This window comes from Microcebus murinus, chromosome 26, assembly GCF_040939455.1.
Source record: "Microcebus murinus isolate Inina chromosome 26, M.murinus_Inina_mat1.0, whole genome shotgun sequence".
In the NCBI taxonomy this organism is placed as follows: domain Eukaryota; kingdom Metazoa; phylum Chordata; class Mammalia; order Primates; family Cheirogaleidae; genus Microcebus; species Microcebus murinus.
In genome coordinates, this window is record NC_134129.1 from 4112030 (window position 1) to 4135107 (window position 23078).

The window sequence follows — 23078 nt, forward strand, 5'->3', positions numbered from 1 at the left end:
ATCTAGAACGGCCATAGATCATTTTCAAGTACACCATGTTAATCAACAGAATGCCGAACTTTCACTCTGCAGTTGGACCTGAAATTTCTGGGCTTACTAAGCAAAAGAGTAACTTTTCAAAGCCAAGGTGTTTGACCCAACCTCTGCAGGGTGCTGAGCAATGCATTCATCCTTAATCCTCAATGATCTGACTCAGGCTGGGCTTCACAGCAAGAGGACAAGGGTTGAAAAGAAGCACAAAAGTTCTAACCCAGCTTCACATTTGCTTCCAAATCATTCTTTAGTTTACAGACTTGAATTCCTTTGCACAGAAACTTCAACATATAATTTAACAAAAGACTAAAATTTACTCCTAATAAGTTAATGTCTGTATAACAGCAGTTCTTTAAATAATATAATTCCTCTTAACTACTAGATCAGAAAAATTATAATTTCCTTGAGCTGACAAGACAGGATATTTTCCACTCTGCTGCATTTCATTGAGTAAGCATGGCCTAGATCTCTTAAATCTTTTACCTGGTAGGGTGTTTTCCCTAGGAAAATTTGAGCACAAGGCATTATTGAAAAGAAAGTAACATCTGAAAATGTGCTTTATGAGCAAAATTAAAAGAACCCCTTTAAAGGCTCCATTTTCTTCTTTGAACCACAGACTAGATTTCTAGTGTTCACTCAATACAAAAGACACCAGATACAAAAAACTTGAATGCCCCCAAATAAGGCCAAGATTGAAACTAATAGAAAATGATGAGTAAGTAGGATTTTATACTTTACATTTAAAAACAAAACCAGTTACTTGGACTAACTGGATAGAAGTTCTGTCTGAATAAATGAAGAAATCTGAATTACACATTCTTAAATTAATGAAGCCTTAGCAATCCTAATCATAGTAGCTTATGTAAGTGAATGGGTAAGACTAATTTCTAAACATCAAATCAATTATATGTAAATAACAGTATTAAAATAATTTTAAAGCAGTTTTTCATTAAGTAATTTAAATTTCCTGGGCAATAGCCGAAAGTCATTGGTTTGGTTTATAAACTCTTTATAAATACTGCAAAGGTGCATTTCAGCTCAAGCAAAATCTAAATAGATAGAAGCCAAATTAATAAAGATTTTATGAGAATGGTAATCTTGATTAATGTGACAACTTTTCCAAGAAACCTTATATATATTGTCTCATCATTTCTCTCATTTCTGAAAGACAGTTATTGTGTGGCTATCTAGAGTTATACCATGTGAGGGGCAGAAAAAGGCACAGGTCCAAGAAAGGTATAGGAACCAACTGAGGAAGAGAAGACTAGCCCTAAAAGAAAATCCAATCTATTGCTCCTGCTAAACTTATCTGATTCTCATTAATAAAAGTGATTAGTATTGACAGCTTCACTAATATTTAACACTATAAGAGTTTGCTAGTCAACACTTCCAGGTAACTAAGCAAAATCATCAGCATTTTTCAATCTTTTCCCACCTTCCTCCCTACCAAACTCTCCCCAAGACCTGGAACCAGAGACAAATCCTTCCCAGTGCTCTAAATCTCTGGCTCCCAAAGTGTGGGTCCAGACCAGCACCACCACATCACTCAGAAATGCAGATTCTTGGGACTCACACCAGACCAATTCTACCAGTACTCTGGATATGAGGACCACCAATAGGGGGCTTAACAAACTCTTCAAGTGATTCTGAAGCATGCTAAAGATCAAGAGTCACTGCTCTATCTAAACTTGTTGTCTTAGCAGAATCTATCTTCATGGCAATCTGAGTTGAAAAAGGCATATATAAGCTGGAGGAGTACAGACAGAGGAATAATTCGAATAAGCTTGCCCTCTTCTAAGCCACTTCTCTAAACTATCATATCTCAAGCAAATCATTAAATTAGCACCTTTGCCACATAAACACACAAAAAGGATCATATCTGGCTGTTCCTCTGAATGCTCACCTAAACAACAAAATAAATAACTTAGTTTTGGAAACGCACTGTTTAATCAACCTTTTCCAGAAGCATGCCACCCAAATCAAAGAAGAAAAGGACAAGAGCCAGAAGAGATTAAAAACCAGATTATATGTAGGAATCAGAAATATGTGTGTGGCATTTTAGCTAACCTGGGAAAAAGCTGTGACTTAACAGGCCCCTAACAATGCTCTATTGTAGATATTTTGCACGTGACATTCAATAAGACACACTGTCAGAATAAACCACTGCTTTCTATTTAGAATTTTGGCCTATAAACTCATTCTACTGCAATCCTGAGTGAGTGGGGAAAATAAAGGAAAATGTCACCTAATACTAAAAAGGTGAAATACAAGGATACCCTAAAGTAAGTTATTTCTCAGCAGGTGGTCATTCATTCACTCAAAGCTACAGTTAGTAGGCCCTGTTCATCTAAAATCCAGGGCATACAAATGGCTTATGATGCTTCTTGGTCCAAAGAAACATTTTTTTTTTTAAATTTGATTTTATAAAAAAAAAAAAAAGAAGAAGAAGAAGAAGAACCAGTTTCAAGTGCATAATCATAATTAATTTCCATATCACTGTTCTCTGGCCATAAGGAAAAGCAAGCTTGGGAGAATCACATTTTCAAGCAGTTTCACACAATCAAAAACAATTTCATTTTCAAAGTACCCACTTGGCAGGTACATACTGTTGCTACAAAAATTAATTACATTCTGTACTAAGTTTGAAAATCACTGTTATACTTTAGCACACATGTAGCAATTCATAAAATCCTTTGCAGTTGTATCTATTAGAGACAATCAAAAGGGTGAAGAGAATGTGCAGCACAGAAAAGGATGATATTGGAATGTGTACAAATTAAATGGAATATGTAAATATCATGTAATACAATGAGAAATAAAGGGACAAGCTAAAACAAAAATCTCGTGGCCTATGAAATAAACTGGGTCTTGTATTCTTAATAAATTTTAGCATAAAAAATAATGAAAGTAACTTACATATAACAGACAGAGAAGTGAATCTGGTTGTTCATGTCATAAAATTTGGAGGTATGGATTATGATTGGCACTGCTTGGGATCACAAAACTAACTATAAATGTAGTTTCAGAATGATGCATGTTAATGTGTTCTATACTTCTACTGATCCATTGACCCACCTATTTTCCCTCCTTTATTGATATAACAAACCTACTAGAAAATGGCTCTATCCAAAATTAATAGTCAACTAACCTTTGCACATACTTGGTATTTAAACTTACATTATCTTACTTAATCCTCATATCAACACTGTGGGGTTAGTATTATTATTACCACTTTATGATAAACAAATGAACTTCAGGAAGGTTAAGTTAATGGTCACATAACAAGTGGTAAAACTATAATTTAAACCTGCATCTTTTAATAGCAATCCATCTTTTAATAGCAATCCACTGCCAACATAGATTAGAAAACTAATCTATGTTCTTTACATAAACATAAACTTCATCATGTCTAATGAAGAGAAAATGTAATGTACAACCACAAAGAATATATTCCATTTCCATGCCAATCATGTGCAGTATAACATTGCTAAGTATGTTTAAAGCAGACATGTTCCTGGTTTCCAACTTAGCTGTTCCCAGAGATAGAGTTTGTATTTCTTTATTTTTTCATTTTCATAAAGAAAAAAAAGGAGAAAAAATACTGAACTCAGATACTTTCTTTGCCACTATAAATAGTAGTCCCAAATCAAAGCTCCGTGACAAAGAAAAAAGGATGCTAAAGGCAATAGCAATATAATTATAAAAGAATACTGCATGCTTCTCAATGTCTTAATTCATAGTCATAGCCAAGTGGTTGTAATATTCCACAAAATACACACAGCAATTCTCCATTACTTCTATATTGGTTTTTAAGATTTCAAGTTATTTCAACTACAATTTCTTCCCATTTCACCCACTAAAAGCAGGAATACAATGGGACAAAGAGAATAAATCACTCAGGATACTTACAATGAGTTTGATGAGAAAGTCTAAAAGGAAAGGCTAAAAGATAAGTTGGATTTTTGTCAGACCAGTTTCATAGTTTTCCATGATAATATGTTCTCAAGAGCTGCCCCCACCAAAAATAGTAGTAAAATAAGCATGTCAGTAAGACACTCAACCCGTTCCCATTTACCACCCCCCAAATAAAATGCAAAAATATTTAAAATGTAAATATCAGACTAAAGAAAGTTAAAAATATCATCAGTCAAAAGGAGCCCTTTGAAGGAATTCTATAACTAAGAAAAAAGCAATTTGGGTATTTTTGCTTATTTCATTTTTACTTGTTTTGTTTTGGTTTAGAAAGTTTTTGTTTGTTTGTTTTGATTTAATATAATGTAAACTCAACAGCCTAGAGCCAAGGCCCTTGGTTTGTCTTATTCACAGCTACAGCATCAGAGCTTGACATTAGTGTCATTCAATAAATATTTATGAATAAATAATAGTGACTGAGTACCATTTTACCTCCATTGGGAGCTATTACTATAAGCACTATTGTGCTAAGTCCATCTCCTATGGAGGGAGATGCCAGTCTGAGAGCCATCAGACTTGGAAAGCCCAAGAGTAAATAAGTAAGAGGTTTGTAGCTGGCCCAGAACTAACAGAACCAAAAGACTCTGCCAAATTGCCCAGAGCTGGTCGGCCAGCAGTGGGATGACAAGGAGCTATAAAGGGGAGAAAGAAAAATCCCCTGCAAGGGAAGAATCGGTTGGTGAAGATGGGGGAGGAGTGAGGGGAGTAGAACTTGGGTACAGAAAAGCCAGGGAAAACTAAAATACTCAAGCATGTGATTGTCTTGGGGAAGAAGAAGACATCAAAAGACCCAAAGAACAATCAAAGTATGTGAGTAGAGTTCTAGCCAAAAGCTGAAATCGTCCGTAATGTATGAGGCAAAGATAATGGAGAGGATGTCCTTAGTAGAGAGACGGGGGTGTGCAGAGGCCAAATCACACCGTGGCAAACACCCGTGCTCCTGAGGCCTCACACACACCAGGCGCTTTTTCTAAAGACCGTTCTCTATCCTTCCAGACCTCTGCAGCCACGCTTCCCCTGATAATCGGTTTAGTCTCCACTTCCTTGACCCCATTCTCTCCTGTTTTTGTTTTTGTTTTTTAATTTTCTGACTACTCTGTAGGCTTTCCCTAAGATTCAGTGTTAGGTTTTAGACATCTCAATCTCAAACACATGAGGTTCCTGCCTTCTAATTCTTTTAAATTCCAACCAGCAAAAGCAAAATGCTCTAGTTCATGGTGACTCCTAGTCTAGTAACAAAGCACTAGACATTTAATTTTTATTGTGATCTAAAATAGGCAGCTGAATTTTTATAAAAGCCTTTCATTCTCTTCTCACACATATATAAAGACATATAAAATCTCTACTCAGATGAGAAAGCACTCAGGACATACAAAGACTGGCAAACTTACTAAATAAAGTCCCTATAGCACACTTCAAGGAATCTGTGGTCTTTTGTCATTATAGTATTTGTGATTCTTTAGTTCTGTCTCACATGTACATAATACACATACATGAGCACACATGTATACAATGACATGCACCCATGTATACACACACACACACCATAAAACTATGAAGAAAAACTTATTCCATCCAAAAAATGTGGCTGGAAGTACATACAATACTTTGTGGCCTTCTTATCTCACAAAATTAGAAACAGAAAAGAAGAGTATCTTCAGCAAGCTTCTGCCAGCTAGTTAGAGGGAAACTGGGACAGGCGATGGGTGGCAGGACACAACAGAAGCAAGCGGACATCTCGTGCCTTCCTCCCAAATAGGCCCTCACCTGGAGGGATTTTCACTACATTTTCACCCCTAAGCCAAGGTGAAAAGGAATTTCAGTAGGTTTCTGCAGCCACGTCATTCCAAGAACATGCACCAGTATCTGATTTGATAAGTTTGGTCTACTTTCTTGGATATATATGTATAGACACTACATCTAAGATATAGTAAAATTTCACTGATTCAGATTAATGGAGGACTTTTCTGATTTGATGATGTATCTAAATTTAAAATATTTTAAGAAGGCCACCAATTTAAGACAGTAAACTTAGCATATGACTTAGGAAACGGGTTTATTTCTTCACCCTTCCTAGATGCTGTTAAAATGATAGATTAAAAAAAATTTTTTAGGTATAAAGCCACATCAATGAAAAGAACTGGTAGAAGACCAACACAAACAAGAGACTATAAAAACTTTCTGGAAGAAGAGCAGATAGAATAGTAGAACCTGACACTAATTATGCTATTTAGAAATTGCAGTGTTATATATGTGCAGAAGGACATGGAGTTAAAAAAGAGAAAATCTTCCCTGCAAAACTCTGAAGAAGCTCCACACTGGAAGATTCCAAGTACATTGGAGGCAGAGGTAAGATGCAGGCTCACAGGGATAAATTCATGGAAGGTCTGTGTACAGAAAGTGTAACACCCCCTCACTGGGCAGAACACCCTGCAGCCAGAGCATTCCCACTGCAGGGCTCTGCTAAAGAAGTATCCAGAAAAGACCAGGGCAATTCGTAAAGGTCTTTGTAACTCAGAGCAAAGTCTCCCAAATTCTAGAATTTAGAGGACCCCTCAGGATAATGCCTCCTGCTCATTCTAAAGCAAATGTTTCTCCCTAAATATAAATGGACAACTAAGGACCATTAGACATTTAATAAAGAAAGCCCAAGACTAAAACATACACACACCATAAAGAAAAAACAAGCAAAAAAAAATGTTTTCAGGAGAAAAAATATAATTTAGAAAACCTAAACTAAAAATTCTAATTACTTTGCAGAGAGATTTGAGAAGATATATCCATAAAACATGGAGATGATTCAATGAAAAGCATAACAAGGAAAAGGTTTTAGAACGAACAAATGATTACTTTTAAATATGTGTCTATAGAGATATAAAGATAACCATGAAAAAAACTAAAAGAAAAAAAAATAGACACCATTTAAGGAGTTAAAAAAGATTGTTACAATGACAGACCTGGGAAGAGGGAAGATGAAGCAATGGAGTTTGTTCTATTAAAGGTCTTCCGTACAATTCAATTTCATAACATTTACACATTATACTTTAATAAGAACATATCACATATGTCTATGTTATCATGTCAGTATTAACTAAATCTACTTTTATTACTTCTAATTATCTGATACTGAGTTGAAACATTATCAACTGGCAGCCAACCTTGGGAGATTTAACTAAATCAAATTTTAATACAAACACAGAGATCAAAAATTTTAAAGAATGCAAAATCAAATTTTAATCAGTTTAACATGCTCCATGAAATACTATTTATACCATTTTTTAAATTATTGCAAGGAAAATTTTTTTCTGAAGACTATATGAATTATCAAAGATTCTACTCTATAACGTTAGTCGCCAGAAACCTTTATATCTGAAAGTATGAATACGTGCAAGAACAGCATGCCTGTTGGCACAGTCCTACATCTGCAGCCAAATAAAGATGTAGATGTGGAAAGCGTAGGTGTAGGTATGGGTACAGATAAAGATGACGTAGAACTTTAAAAGGTTCTAGAAGGTACATTCTCCGGGCCCCCACTTACAAATGTAGCCCCGTCCTCACTGCTCTAGATTTATGGTTCCCAAAACATGACTTGGGGAAAGGCCAATCAAATTGGCTTCTTCATGCAGTGATTCCTCATAGCCTGACTGCAAGGTGGTTAAGTGACACACAACGAGCAATCGATGACTACAGGTCACCTGCAACTCTGGGAGCAGCCTCCAGGAAAGAAGGGCACAAACACCTCTGGACCCACAATGCCTCCTTCACCCAGGTGGCCCTGAAGACCATCCAGACTAAAGCTCCGTAAGTCCGAGAGACGACAAAGGTAGGGCACAACACTGCCTGGCGTGCACTTGCTCTTACACTCACTTTCTCTCCATTGGGATGTTAATCATGCAATTCAGCCAAACTGAGATCTAGGACCCACATGGCTGTGACAGCTTCAGGGCCTCAAGTGATCCTAGAGTCACCCTGGGGAATTCTGTTCAGAACCACGATAGGCCCAGGATTTCCTTCCTGTTGAAAAGCCCAAAGGGAGCTGAGATGCTTGCAGTTCTGAGCTTATACTGTCCTACTCCTAAACCACATCTAGTCTAGTTCCAAGAAGTCCCAGACGTGAGGATATTTTACTGTATGACACAGCCCTGCCTGACATCAACTGCTACATCCATTATTTTTCTGACTTGGGCGGGGCGTGGGGGTGGAGGAGGAGACGCGGTGGCTCACACCTCTCCTCTTTGGATGAGCCTAATGGGTATATAAAGATAAATATACAAAGAATTATGCCAGCAAGTTATCAAGGAATAAAGACAAAGTTAAAGTAAGAAAAGACTGTAAAATGGGAGTAGTAATCCTTTATAGGATTGCTGTAAAGGATTAAGCAAGGAACACATAAGGAGGCGCCCTGCTCGGACGTTCAATAAATGTTAGTCTTCTTCTCTTTCCCTCCGCCCTCAATCGCGTGCAGAGATCGTCTTTGAACTCAGGATCCTCAGGAAACCGTACACTTCAATCGCCATGGTGAGGTCCCACTCACCATCAGTAGTTTTCTAGCCTAAGGAGATGAGTTCAGAGAATTGAAAGGCTGCAGTTCTAATTCATATCCTGAGGTGGGGGCTGAAATCATCTGAGCCGACTCAAGAAATAAGGACTGAGGCCTAAATGTAGCTGTTAGTCATTATACAGAGGGTATGCAGTGATTTCGGATAAACCAACATGACAGAGCTTCTAGCAACAGTGTTAGATATCTCATTGGGTGCATAGGTCATGAGTAATTGTTTACTTCAGAAACCTATGCAATGTTACCTCGCTTGCTAGTGTATATACATCGTGGGTATAGAAAGTTCTTTAATGCTAATCTCTAATATTCCCTTGATGAGACTGCGGTCTTAGCTCACTCTAGTACCTGTCATTCTAATTTGAGGGCAATATACACTTTTCTATATTTACTGCTGAAACGGTATAGAGAATGAATTGGCTAGAAAAAGGAGCAAGTGGTAAAATACATGAATCATCATACCAAAAAAAAAAAAACCTCTGAGAATGCTTCACTGGGTCCAGTTATGCTGGTTAACGATTGCTAAAATCAGTGAGCAAAGGTACTTTTTAAAAAATCCGTTTTCTGCTGAACCACGATAAAGAGAAAAGAAACAGAGAATGAGAGAGAAACTCGTATCAGGAGTAATCTGAATCAGTACCAAAACTTTCAGCTTCGAAAATTCCTCCAGCATAGTCCAAGAATCTTCTCACAATTATACATTATCTCTGGCCCAGGAGCACAATGCAAAGCATGCAATGAGTTTAGAGGTCCCACAGGGCAGATTCTCTGGAAGGCCTGGTATGTTATCAATACTATAAATGTAGCTCAAGGAATCACAGAGTTAACTAGCAACTGGAGATCCCCTAACCAGCTTCTTATCCAAGAAGTTTTTATTCTACAATGTTAGACTCAGCTAGTCTCCTAATATCTGCTTATATGCTTTCAGTGACAAAAAACTGGCCACTTAATGAAGCCATCCATTTCACTGTAATGAAGCTCATTGTTATGTGTGGTAAAACCCCTCAATATCCAGGTAAGTAGTGGCATTTGCACAGACCAAGAGGGGCATACAGACCGTGTCCAGAGGGCCAACCAAAGCCCACACATGCTCAGAAAGAACTGGCTTCCATTTAAATATGCATAACTTCTAGCAGTCTTCTTAGAAATAATGTACATCCTCAGATGTTCCCAGGCTCAACTAAGAATGTGCATCAGTAGAGGCCCTTGCTTTATCTTTTGCAATTCTCCAGCACCAGGAAGTTGGTCCCTGTGGTCTCCATCCCTCCCAAAAATCTAGTGCACAAAGGTCTCTTGAAGGAAAAACCTTGCATCTGCATACAAGAGGACTAGATCCTCATGAACAGGGCTTTACCAGCCTAGACTTGGGAAAACTACAATCTGGATCAGGTTATTTATTGATTATTTGGAAAATCAATGGACTCTAAACATTATATTCAATCCTTATCCAAAAGCATCAGGAGTCTCAATAAAACATCTTCTTCACTAAAATGTTCATCCACAGGGCCTAGTTCTGCTCCTCTGAAGCAGCAAAACCCACCTTCCTCTTCACCTTTGCATTAAGCCAGCTCACATGAACCAACTCAGTTGCCTTTTCTTCAATTCTTCTAATCAACACTCGCTTTCTCCTCCTCATGATGTGGACCACTACACGTCTACAAGCACTTCTTATTCTAGTCAGGATAAGCCCAGCTTCATCTAAGTAACTTATCCAATTATCACAAACATCACCCTTCCCTTGGCAATAAACAGGTCTGTCTGGGTGCTCTCTGAAGATAGGGACGGTGTCTGCCTTACTCTTTGTATACTCCCAGCACCTAGCTGAGTACTGGGTAAGAGTAGTACTCAAAAAAATATTTAAGTGAATAAATTAATTAACAACCTGAATGAACTAATATATCACCCCAAAACTCTATCATTGTAACTGGATACAATCAAATTGTCACCACTAAAGGAGGAAGGATTCTTTCCAAGCCAGGGTTAGAATAATCATTCCTACCAAACACAGTAGTCACGACTATCTCCACCATCATTACAAATAAAAATAATAACTACACAGCCTGAGCCACTAGCTGCGTCAAAGGAAATGTCACCTTCTTATAGGCTCTAGCACTTCCCTATAAACTCAGACAAAAATTATTCAAAGATGTCCTTCAGAAATTGGGGCTATGATTCAACCTTGAAACCTACAGCAGTTCCTGAAATCCAGACCCCAGTATAAATGTGTACTAGAAGAATCAATTTTTAAAGGAAGACTTTTACTGAGGGAAAAATTGTCATTATAAATGAATAAATCCTGCTCTTCTTCCTCAAAAAGGATGCTGATATGAGTCTCTCTGCTACATTCACCTAATGAGACTGACTTAGATCTGCAGCCAGGTTACTACCTGCATCACAGCACATGGCTCTTTCTGTGGCAAAAGCTGACCACAGCCCATAATATTAATAGTGTGCATGTTCCCGCTGGTTCAAGGGATTGATAAGAATGGGCCTTAGAAAACAGAACTACCTCAGAAAATTACACTTCAGAATGCCGACCTGCTGCCTGTCATCAAGAAACACCAGGAATTTCATTTTCTGACCTCGAACAGCAAAACTCTGAGTCACCAGTGTCCACACTTCGCGTTGCAGATAAGAGCAGTATCTGTGGCTGGAGGTAGGGAGACCTGAGAGTCGAGAGAAGCAGCAGCAGTGGGAGTAATGACAAGGACACATGTCATTTAGAGTACGCGCCCAAGTTCAAACTCTGGTCCCCACCCCTTACTGGGTGACCTCAAACACTTCACATCAGATAGGCAAGATTACAGGGAAAGAACCTCAGATTCTCACGGCTTAAACCAGCAGTGATTTATTTCTCCTTTGTGATAACGGCCATTGTGGATTGGCTAGAGGCTGGCTCTGTCTGCATCCCCGTCTGTAGGCCGGACCCAGATGTGTGGAGCAGCTACTTTCTCTAGGATACCGCTAGGTTGAGAGAGAAGAGACTAGGGAAGCGTGCACTGCTTCTCTTAAAGCTTCCCCTAAGAATGGCACCCATCACTGCTGCTCACCTTTCCTTGGCCAAAGCAAGTCAAAAGAGCCCCAATCTATGCAAGAAGAATCACAACTCATGGCCCTGTAACAGCGTCCCACACCACGACCGCCACTGCCACCAGAAAAAAAGACAACAAATTCATACAAACAAGGAAATCTAGATGAATTTAGAAAGTTTTCATCATTCTTTCCAAAACTTTGTTTTGCCCAATAGTCAAAAACAAAAATAGAACTAGAAATTGTTCAGAACGTTTGTCTCAGGCTAATGGATACTATATAGTCTGGTTAAGTAGATGCTACATATTCTATTTCCTCTCTTACTTGTTTTCAGATTGACTAAGCTCTTAAAGATGATCAGAGCACATCTTCTCATACCAACCTAGCAGGAACAAAGGAGATACAAGTGTGACTAATATTGCATGGTTAGCAAATAATTTAGCCAAGGCAAGAATCAAGTGGATGAATTGGTCCAGTCCAACAGTTACGGAACATCCACTAAGTGTGTTCACATTATGCTTAGCACTGGAGATACCAAGATGAATGGGATGTGGTCAGGCTCTCTAGGCACTGTGTCAACAATGAAAGAAACATGCTATGGCATAATGATAAATCAATGCGGGTGGGGAGGTTGAGTCATAAGAACATAAATGAAGGAGAAGCACTCTGGTGGGATGGGGGAAGGGTAGAGGGAGATGTGAAAAAAAAGTCTCCTGGGGAAAGAGCTTCAAGAATAGGTTGTATTTAGTCGCATCAAGTAGAGGAAGCTAGAACAGCATGAACAAATGATAGATTAAAAGGCACCAAATTTTAAGTTTATGAGAATTCTAAATTATTGGAGCTTATGGTACAAGACGAGGAATGTCAAGAGATATGCAAGATGGATTTAAATGGGCAAGAATGAGGCTGGGAAAACAAGAATATTGGAATGGTCCACATAAGAGATGAAGGATCCCAAGGAAAGCAATTATAATAATCCAGGAAGGGCAGGAATGAAAGGAAGTAAAACAGCAGCAGGGCATGGTAACAGAAGGGTACAGAAGATGAAGGACGAGGAGGAGGAGTCTAAGATGACAGGGGCTTTTTGGTCTGTCAAGGGGATGAATGAGGATCCATTGAGGTGGAGGATACATTAAGAGGAGTAGAACTGAGATCTGAATCACCAGGACAAGCCTAAACATAAAAACATTCAGCTAACCACGGAAAGAAAAGCACTATTTCTGAAGATTCTGCCAGCAATTTTCATCAAAGTAAAATTCTACTGTTTGCTGCCAAAAAGAAATTTCATTATTAACTTTGAAATTGATATCTGCAGCAAGAATATTGCATTTCCATTTCCTCCCATCTCTCCCACTCACATGTGCAGAGACATACCAATAATTCAAGCAGTTAGATCTTCAGTTGTTTCCAGTCCATTAAAGCCAGACATTGTTTGGTCTAATGAGAGTGCTTTACTGTGTATTTGCATGAAAGATTCTCTATCAGTTTCAAATTAATCTTGTTCACCTCGGAAGTGACCCGGGTACAACCACAGTCTCGCTGGGTCTTCAGTAGACCTTGAATTGGTAGCTCCAACCACCCCTCATTATAAGAAAAGCCCTCCCCCGCCATCTATGATATAAGAGTATGCATGAGAGGAAGATTTTCTGCACACTGGCCTTACATGGCTTCATATTGCTCTCAGCCTTGCCCAGAAGGGCACAGTCCAAAGTCAAGGCTACGACTGCTGTTGTGATGGGGTGGTAGTCATTAGTGCTGTCCACCAAATATTCCTGAATCTTCACGTTCTGGGCACATGGTAGCAAAGCCATTCTTTGAAGGTAGGTGTGGACACATGACTCACGAAGGAGTCATGTACATAAATGTACATGAATATAACATGCATTACCTCTGGGCAGAAGTTCAAGAGGCTGCTTGTGAGTCACCATGGCCCTTGCCTATTGCTGTAATGATTCTGGAAGCATGTATTGAGAAGGCTTCCATTAGCATGGATCCTGATTACCGATGATAAGCATAGCCCCCTGAAGGCCCACATTAGACATGTGGTAGCATGAGTAAGGAAGAAACTTTTGCGATATTAAGCAACATAGATGTCTGTGCTTAGCTGTCACTGCAGCAAAATCTATCCCATCCTGACTACTACTTGTCTTGAAAGCAGCAAAGAAAGGAGGTCAGGAAGACCTGCCCTTCCTCTTATCCACTCACAATCATTCCCAACCCACTGTCTTTCCCTCCTCAGTATTCTCCAGGGAGCCAAGAGGAAATCAAAGTCACAAACACATATTAGACACCATTCTTAATGACTCTTACTTATCCTTCCCTTTCATCGTCACTGTACTTTATTTAACTCCACACTTGAATCATCTAATAAGGCATTCCACTAGCTACAAAGTAGCAGTTAAACTTTTTGTCCTCAGAACACCTTTACACACTTAAACATTAAGAGTGTTTGTTTATCCGGGTCATGTCTATCAATATTTACCATATTAGAAATTAGAACTAAAATTTTTAAAATATTTATTCATTAATTCACTTAAAAAAACACTAATAAACCTATTACATGTTAAGATAAATATCCTATTTTATGAAAAATTATATTTTCCAAAATAAAAAATTTGAGGGGAATATGACATTGTTTCACATTTTTACAAACATCTTGAATATATGGCTTAATGAAATACAACTAGATTCTCCTGTCTGTTTCTGTGTTCAATCTGTTGAAATATATTGTTTTAGTTAAATTATATGAAAAAAAAAATCCTAGGAACGTTCCAACCCTCTGAAAGGATCTCAGGGCTAACCAGGACTTCTAAGGCCCCGCTTTGAGAACTAGGCCTATAGTGCAAGGATCAGAAAACTTTTTATAGGCGCAAATTAGATAGTTTAGGTTTTGTGAGCTATATTACCTCTGTTGCAAAATACACAACTCTAGCACTATAGTGTGATAACAGCCATAAACAATACATATAAACTTATGATCATGGCTTTGTTCCAATAAAACTTATTTACAAGACCAGGTGGCCAGCCAGATTTGGTCCATGGGCCACAGTTTGACAATCCCTGTGACAGAGGATCCTGCTCTTGAGAAACTGGGCACTAGGAGAGGCAATAATGTACCCGCACATTATAGTATAAACTAGAATGATATGAAGGTCATACGAGGGGTCTCAGGAAAGGTACTTTCAGAGTTCAAGGTCAGTAGAGAGGATCCCAACTTGGGGAGGCTTTGAGAAGAATGTGGGTCTTAAAGGATGGGCAGAATTTGAACAGAAAGTTTTGGAAGGAAGGACAGTATTCCAAATGGAGAAATTATTCAGGGCAAAAGTACTAAGAGAGAGGGAAGCATCCAGCAAATTCAAGTCATGCTAAGTAGCTGCTGCAATGTAACGTAGACAAGGAAAATGCAGTAGTGTGAAAGCTGCTTACTCAACATGAGGTCACTGTGTAAGGGGCCTTGAATGCCAAGCGCAGGGATTTGGATGTTGTCTGAGATGCACTGAGGTGTCATTGAACATTTTTGCACGAGGAGGTAACTTATCAGTCAGGCATGATAAGAGTAACTGGAAGGCAGAGTCTAAGATGTGTTTGCATGTGCCCAGCTAGTTGAGTGACCCAGGTAACAGACTACTGCATCAGACTAAGGAGAAGAAAATAAAAGCTGAAAATAAGGGCTAGAAAGGAGAGAGAGGCAAGCAACATTACAGAGGTAACAACGACCAAGTTTACTGTTTCACTGTGGGCAGAGGGTAAGAGAGAAATGTATAACCAATGCTGACTCTGAGGTTCCAGGTCTGAAAGAAGAGAGAAAGATGACAAGGAACAGGAAGGTCCTTTCATGACGAGAGGAAGAATTTAATTATAAATATATTATATATATCACCATTTTGTCAAGCACAAGTTTGAATCCTCACAAATCCCAAACTCTTCTTATTATAGGGAAAGAATCATATTTTATCATTTCTGCAGACTGCCAAAGTTTTTCCAAATCTGTGCCTCTTGAAATCTCCTCCAAGTCCCTGTGCTCTGAAAAATAACAGAATTTCTAAGGTTTTATTATTTTTCTATATTGATTCTATTTATAGCTGCCTAGAGTCAGCATATACTTTAGCTCATTATAAAGAAATATCAATGAAATAATTCATGAGACCTCTTTCCAAAACTGAGAATAAACAGTAAGTAATTCCTTTTTTTAAGAAATGGTTAGGACTGTCTGTATTTTAAGAATGTTGTAACTCATTCTTGCATACCACATAAGTTTTCTGAATGTCTTATGCTAAGAAAAAACTCTGAAGATAGATGGCAGGTTGCTAAAAGATTTTTATTTCCTACAGTCTTTTGAAAATTACGACTATGAAAAGCTACAGTGAGAGAATTTTTAAAGTTGTACTTGGAATTGTTTTGGGCTTTTAAAGGCCAAAAATGTATGTGGAAATGGTACAATAAGTGACCCAAATAATATTTCCATTCAAGAACAAGTCTGCATTTGAAAGAAACAGAAGGGTGGAAAGGAGATGTTTGGAATTAAGATGAAAATGCTCTAAATTCACTGGACAATAAAGATATCTGTGATGTGGGGGTTATTCTCTACCTCAAACACAGTTTTAGATGGAGCTCAAAAGCACCAAGCTGAGAATCTTATAACAAAGCAGAAATCTCGAAAAGTCTTGGCCCATAATAAGTAACCTAAAATCTCCTCATGGAATGTACCTTCAAAGATGGCCACAGCGTGTATGAGGGGGCAGAAAGCTTCTTAACCGTCATGTAAACCCACCATCTTCTGCCATGAACACTTTCCTACCGTCTTTCTGGCTGCTAGCTCAAAACCTGAGCCCTCCTTCATTCCCTCCTCTCCCTCCTCTATATGCAGTCAGTTGTCACATCTTGCTCTGTCATCCCTGTAACATTTCCTGCATCATCCTCTCCCTTCCACTCCCACAGTCACAATCCTAGCCTAGATCCTCACTTCCTTCACCTCTGTCTACTGCAATTACCTCCTAACTCCCTCCCATCAAAGAAAGAACCCTTGGCAGATTAATTTCCTAATATAAAGTTCTGACCATGCTAGCTCCATGCTAAAAACCTTTCACTAGCTCTTCCACAACTAGTCTATTTTGCAACCTTAGCTCTGCAACGTCCTGTTCTCATCCCTCTCTGCTAATTTCATGTGTCTACTCGCTCTGCACCATGCAAACTCTCCTCCATACTCTCTCAACCACGTGGTTGCTTGGATACTTTCCTCTCAGCCTAGCACAGTCTTTCAATGTCTCAAACTGTTCTCACTATAATACAATCTCCATCTATGGAAATATGACCCGTCCTTTACATTCCACTGAAAAGTCCATCTCCCTAAAAAAGAATTCCGTTCCCACTTCTTTTTTTATGCCCCACCATCCATTCTTCTAGTAAACATTTCCAGAGAGTATGAGCCAGCCTGTCCTCCCCTCCCCTGGTGGCACCTAACATAGCCTCTCTCAAATCCTTGTTATCTACTAGTTTCCCTCGCCTTCTTCCTTCTGGCTGGACTATGGAACTAGAAGAGTAAGACCCCAGTGAATAGCTGTGGAACTGAATTTATTAAAGTGAACTCTCTGGGTTCACTACTTGGCTAAAGAAGTTTCCAAACTTTTTATGAAAACTCTAGAGCCAGAGAAAAATCATAATTTGTATTTGGTCAGTAAACTCTCCCAAAGTTGAAAGACTTTGAATTGCTTGCTTCTAGAAATGCCCAAAGAGAAAAAAAAAATTTTTTAAGTATTTTTAAAGCAAAAGAAGTCACGCTTAAAAATTCAGCTCTTTAATTCTAAACTTAACTGTGTAACCTGATTGTAGGATAAAAGAATAGTCTATAGTTATACCACTGTAGATTAAAAAAATAAAGCAATCAACAGTATTACTAATACTACTACTTAGGATAATAATAACATTAAATACTAGATAACTACCTACACAAAGCAAAATACTGAACTAGACCAGGTCCCTGCCCAGTATATTTGCAAACTAGACAGACAGACACAAGTGAAGACAGATGCTGAGAACATGCAGAAGATGACAGAAAAAAAAATTCTAAACCTCATTTTCTTCTCTGAAGTTCAGACCAGATAGTCTGAAGCGGCTGATGTCAACTGCCAGTAACTGCAATCGGACACAAGTGTTTTCTAAGGGCTCAAATAATGCTGGCTGTTAGATGTCAACTGAATTCAGAGATAAGCGCGCAGAGTGAAGAGCTATTCTGGATCTCCCAAGACAGGGTATGATCTTATGCTCTATTAATGGCAAAGCGTTTAGGTGGGTATTAACTCGTCCTGAAAAGTCGAGGTGAAATCTCCTCTTTTGTTCTCCATGGCCCGAGCTGGTTTCAGACCTGCCAGGGAGATCTGGGAGAGGAAATCATTTCTGGTTTTGTTCCAACTTCTAATTCAATACCTTGGCGGCAGTTGAAATGGATAAGAGCTGTAAGCTTCCATCTGCCTCGGGTGACAACTAAGATAAGAAGTGCACAAGGTAAAAGGGAAGAGAGCCGACTCCCCAAAAGCAACTTTGAAGGAAGCTTTTCAAAGGTAGTTACTCCAGGTTACATGAGGCCTGAAAATATCTTCCTAAGAATATTGAAAGATAAAACTTAAAGAAACCTTGTTATAAACCTGTTCTTCAGCTGATATTTTTGGCAGTTCTTCTAAAAAGTAATTCCATGTTAACTATTAAAATAAACCGATAATCAAATTCATCAGACCAGGACATGCAGAAATACGGGAAAATAGTTTCTGCAAGTAAACAATATTCACTTCGGATTAACGGTTGGGCCCTGGTGAAACTGGGCTATTGGTGGCTTTTGGTGAAATGATGGAGCATCAAGAACCAACACACGCTTACTGCACAGCACTCAGGTTTCGAGGACCTGCACTGCACTGGAGGAGACACAAAAGCATGAGCTACAGCCCCTGCCCTAAAGGAGCTTTTTACGTACAGAGTTGAAATGAAAACATACAGACAATGAAACGTCAGAGAACAACATGTAACAATATATGGCAAATCGCCAATTGTAAAACACAGACAGTAAGAGCTATGGAATTTTAAAACTTGAAAAGATCTTGCATGTTTTTAAGAACTATCTCATAAAAAAAAAAGATGGAACTTCATTCAGGTCCTACTGAATAGTTCTGGATAGGATCACGTGAAAAGGCATTCCTGGAATGGCAGAGAGACCGACTAAAGCACGGAGGTAGGACTTACCATAATACAGACACAAGACAAGCTGGTGACAGGAGGGGCTCATACGGAGAAGAGACAAAAATGAGGTTGGACAGGTGGGCAGAACTAGAAGTATTTAACACTACCTTGTACACCTTAGTTATTCAATAGCTGTATATTTAATTTATTAAATTTACATGGTAAGAAACAGAAGCCCTGGGAAGGTGATTGAGATTATACATCAAAGCTGATCATTTAGGGAGAGAACATATGACATAAACAGACAACGAGAAGAATCCTGCCTCATTACTAAAATGTGTTTTCACAGAAAGATTGGCCCAGGCTGTGGTCTCAGGTTGATTTCCAAACAGTTGTCACATTTCCATATCATCCACAAACTGAACACTTTGGTCAATTTCTTTGGTGTTTTACCCACAAAAATACTTCAGTGTCTTACATGGAATAAATAAAACTTTAGAAGGATAAAAACAACTACGGTTTCTTAAGCAATTCCTATAATCACTTTGCTAATAACAGTCATGCTGGATTTTCTGAGTTCTGAGCACCATGCTAGACACTTTGTGTATTTCTAATTTAATTCTCACGACAATCCTATGTTGGTAAGATGAACTCAATTGTATAGTTGAGAAATCCAAGTTTACAGTTAAAAAGGAATCTACCCAAACTCAGGAAACCAGGAGTGGTAGAACCAGGATTCTAACTCAATCTTGCCTTACTCCAAACATCAACATCTAAACTTTTTACCTGAATCTACCATTTCCCCAAGAGGAATTAAGGAATAAAAGAACTTATTAGAAAGAATGCATGATTCTTACAGAGAAAATCATGTGATTATTGGAGCTTCATTGTGGGGTCAGTAGAGCTTTTTGGCAATCTGATTATGTGAATTTCCTACACTTCAACAAGACATCATCCATAATATTATATAGATAAAACTACTGCATGACGAAGCTCAAAGTCCTGCCCTAGACACCTATGAGCTGTGTCATTCTGGCAAATTACTTAATCTTTCGAAGTCCCACTTCTTCCTCTGTACACTGTGGATAATCATAGCCACTTCACAGGGTTGTTCAGAAAATTAAACAGCATCACAAAAGTACTTAACTCAGTGTTTGTACCAGAAAAGGAAATGAATGAATGTTTGCAACTTTTATCTTTCTAAAACAAATTATTATGCAGGCTTCTATTTTATGGACTCACCAAATTCATACTTTTCCTTTAAGATTCAGCACCGAAAGCACCTTTCCTAAAAGCCTTTTCTACCATCGCTACTCCCGGGCCAAGTTTCTAAAAATGTAAAATTTACTTCAAGAGAAGCTCTGGAAGAATGTAACTCAACAAACACTATTTTAAAATGAACTAGAACTTCTCCCATGAAGTCAGCTGAAAAAGACATCTTCCCAGGGAAGTGTAATTTTCTCATGCTAAAATAACAAAAAGCTTACATCAATAGGTTTACTACATGAAAGGAAATAACAAACAGTTAAAAATCCTGGATGGGCTTCTTGACAACTAAAAGACATTTATATCACATATAATCAGTTTAGAGATCTTTGGGGAAAGGCCATGTCGTCTCCTATGCATGTTCTCTTCTCTGTTATTACAATTTTACTGGGTATATAAATCTTGTCTCTTTACAAAGCTCTCCATTTTCATAAAGTAAAGATTCTCCCTTATGCTCCTTTTTTGCCATCTATAGCACATTCTGTCTTCCTGGCACATAATGGGTATTTGAGGGTTCTAAGATCATTAACTTCTTCCTCTTACCTAGCACGTGACTGCTTCCCAAACCACCTATAGAGACCTGACCTCAAGTGACCTTCCCCACAATCTTCTAAAGGAAGAAGGTCCACTGTCCCCACGAGGAAACCGAGGTTCAGAAAAGTGATACATGGAGGGAGGGAGGGGTGTGAGCGCCGGCCCAACCCTCGGTCCAACCCTCCTTCCACTGCCTTACAAGGTCCTCAACTTGAATTCAGGACAGCAGATCACTCAGACAGTTCTGGATGACCGAACTCTTTGATAGTAGAAGGAATAAGTCAATCATCTAAGCTTAGGAATCTCTCCCTCTTACCCTTCTGGAATTCTCGAGGATGCCCTCCTCTCAGAAATGAGGAGCCCAGTTGTCCTGCCCTCCCTCTGTCCCCACCACCGCCACCGTCCTTGCCGGTCTCCCAGCGTTGACTTACTTAGCCATCCCACGCTGGGACTGCGCCGCACGCGGGGGTCATCGTCCGAGGTGCGGGTTGCTAGGCAGGGCACTGAGTTCTCAAGCGGGCTGCGGGCTTTAGTGTCAGAAGCAGAAGACAGGAGGAGGAGGAGGACACATGAGCAGCCACAGCAAGGATGAGGATGGAAGCATTAATTAAGAAGAAAAAAATACTAAAGCAAATCACACAAGCGGGTTAAAGGAGAACAATGACATATTACAATGACACACACCCCCTCCCTTGACCCTGTACCCTCAGATGGAACAAATCCCAACACAGAATGGAAAAATCTCAAAAAAAATTTTCTATCATTTTATAGTTCCCCAAATACAATGGAGGATTTGCCCTGCAGTTCTAATACACAAAATAAACTATATGCAGAAGAAGAAAGATTTACGTACTGAACACTAATCTCAAGGTGTAAGATCAAGACTGTTAATAATTTTGCACCACGTAAGCACACACACAGGGAAGAAACACACAGCTTTGTAATGCACGGGACCAGGGTGTCACGTTAGTGACCAGTTTTCTTATGATCTAACCAACAGACTGTTCTATGGCTCTTGTGCACAAATGTAGAAAGTAACATTTCATGTTAAATACTTTCATTTCTAGAATATTTTCCTTGGTGCATATAGAACTGACTCTCAATTTTCTCTGTTTTTCAGTCCTTCGGGGACAAGAGACAGGGATATGGGTAAATTAATACCTTAATACAAGCCAATTTAGAAATTTAGAAATGCATATTTGTCCTCATTTTGTGGTAGTCTCTACCAGTTATCTTACAATAATTTAATATTTGTTGTACCTATACCAGATCTTGGACCTTATCAAAGATGAAACAGTGTCGCAGGCTAAATATACAGTATGGCTCCTCCAGATATATTGCGTCAGCTGGACAGCACCATCAACATCTTCCTGAAGACAGTTTCACTGGGCTTCGCATCACTTATTTTACTATTCTTACCAAATGCCACGCTCCAAGGCTAGTAAGAAATGGACAACATAATTTTCCTTTAAGGAACAATGAGGCTGGAAATCACAGACTACATGTGATTTGACTTAAGAGTGCTCCTTTTCCTTAATAATAAAGATAGTCATTAAATGATTAAGGCATTGAACAATTAAAGCATACCCAGTCAAAAGCAAATATTAGATAATCTGTTCACACAAGCATGCAAACGACAAGGCAGACAAATGGTCTTTTTAAGGATACTGGTGACTTGGGAGGTCAAGTTTTAAACTGAACCATTTACAAATTAATGTGAGTTTATGGCCAAATTTGGGCATTCGGCACATTATAAAATCCAGAAACATTTTTGTCAATTTATCTGTCTGTGTTTAAAAGCTGTAAATAAAGCCAGGACTTGTGAGCGGGCCATCTGCGCCAGCACCTGTTTGAGGCAGATCTGATGTCTTCTCTCTGCAATCTGAATTTTTAATTGTTTCCCATAATTGAAGTTCTTTGCAAGTTATTATTGCACTAAGAAAAATCAAAAAGGGAAATAAATCAGTTGAGATTATTCCAAAATTGCTTTTGTCAAGAGGGAGGCATTTAGAAATGTATATTATCATACTGACCAAGTGCCCCCCTCCTATTTCTTTTGGCAACTATATGATCTGCTTAAAGAGCCAATATTCTTGCAGGTTAAGTTAAATGAAACAAAAGAGGTTAAACAACTGGCACCGATTTATCTAGATCCAAGCAAAGACCTGCTGAAAAGCCAGCTCCGTGAGAACTCTGTTGACAGAGGTTGGTGATACAAAATAAATTCCTTCAAAAGAAGTTTCCTTTAGCTTCTATCCCTTAGAATTAGAATTCACATTCCCTTAGCATCTAATGAGTATGCAGCTACCCCAATTTTATCACTGATACCATGGCTGATTCTAAACTGAGTGCAAAACTCAGACACTGATAACTTTCCCCAACGCTTCTCTCTCCTCCTCCCCCCTCAATATGTCAGCATGGTATTTGGGGGGCATTAAAGCTGGAAACTTCTTTTTGCATATACAGCCTGCACTGACACTGAGGCTCCCCATCAACGGGAGAGCGGAATGGGGCCTGCACT

General features: G+C 38.8%; 1 protein-coding gene across 13 annotated transcripts in view; it reads right to left on the reverse strand.

The window, feature by feature from the left end:
- SLC4A4 (solute carrier family 4 member 4) overlaps positions 1-23078 on the reverse strand; it is a 427648-nt gene that overhangs the window by 142598 nt on the left and 261972 nt on the right. For 6 of the 13 annotated variants that reach the window (XM_075997858.1, XM_012785912.3, XM_012785913.3 and 3 more), the window contains one exon: positions 20989-21084. The exons of the other annotated variants lie outside the window; for them this stretch is intronic. In XM_075997858.1, coding sequence (XP_075853973.1) covers positions 20989-21084 — 96 coding nt within the window. The remainder of the gene's footprint in view (positions 1-20988; positions 21085-23078) is intronic. 13 annotated transcript variants of the gene reach the window in all.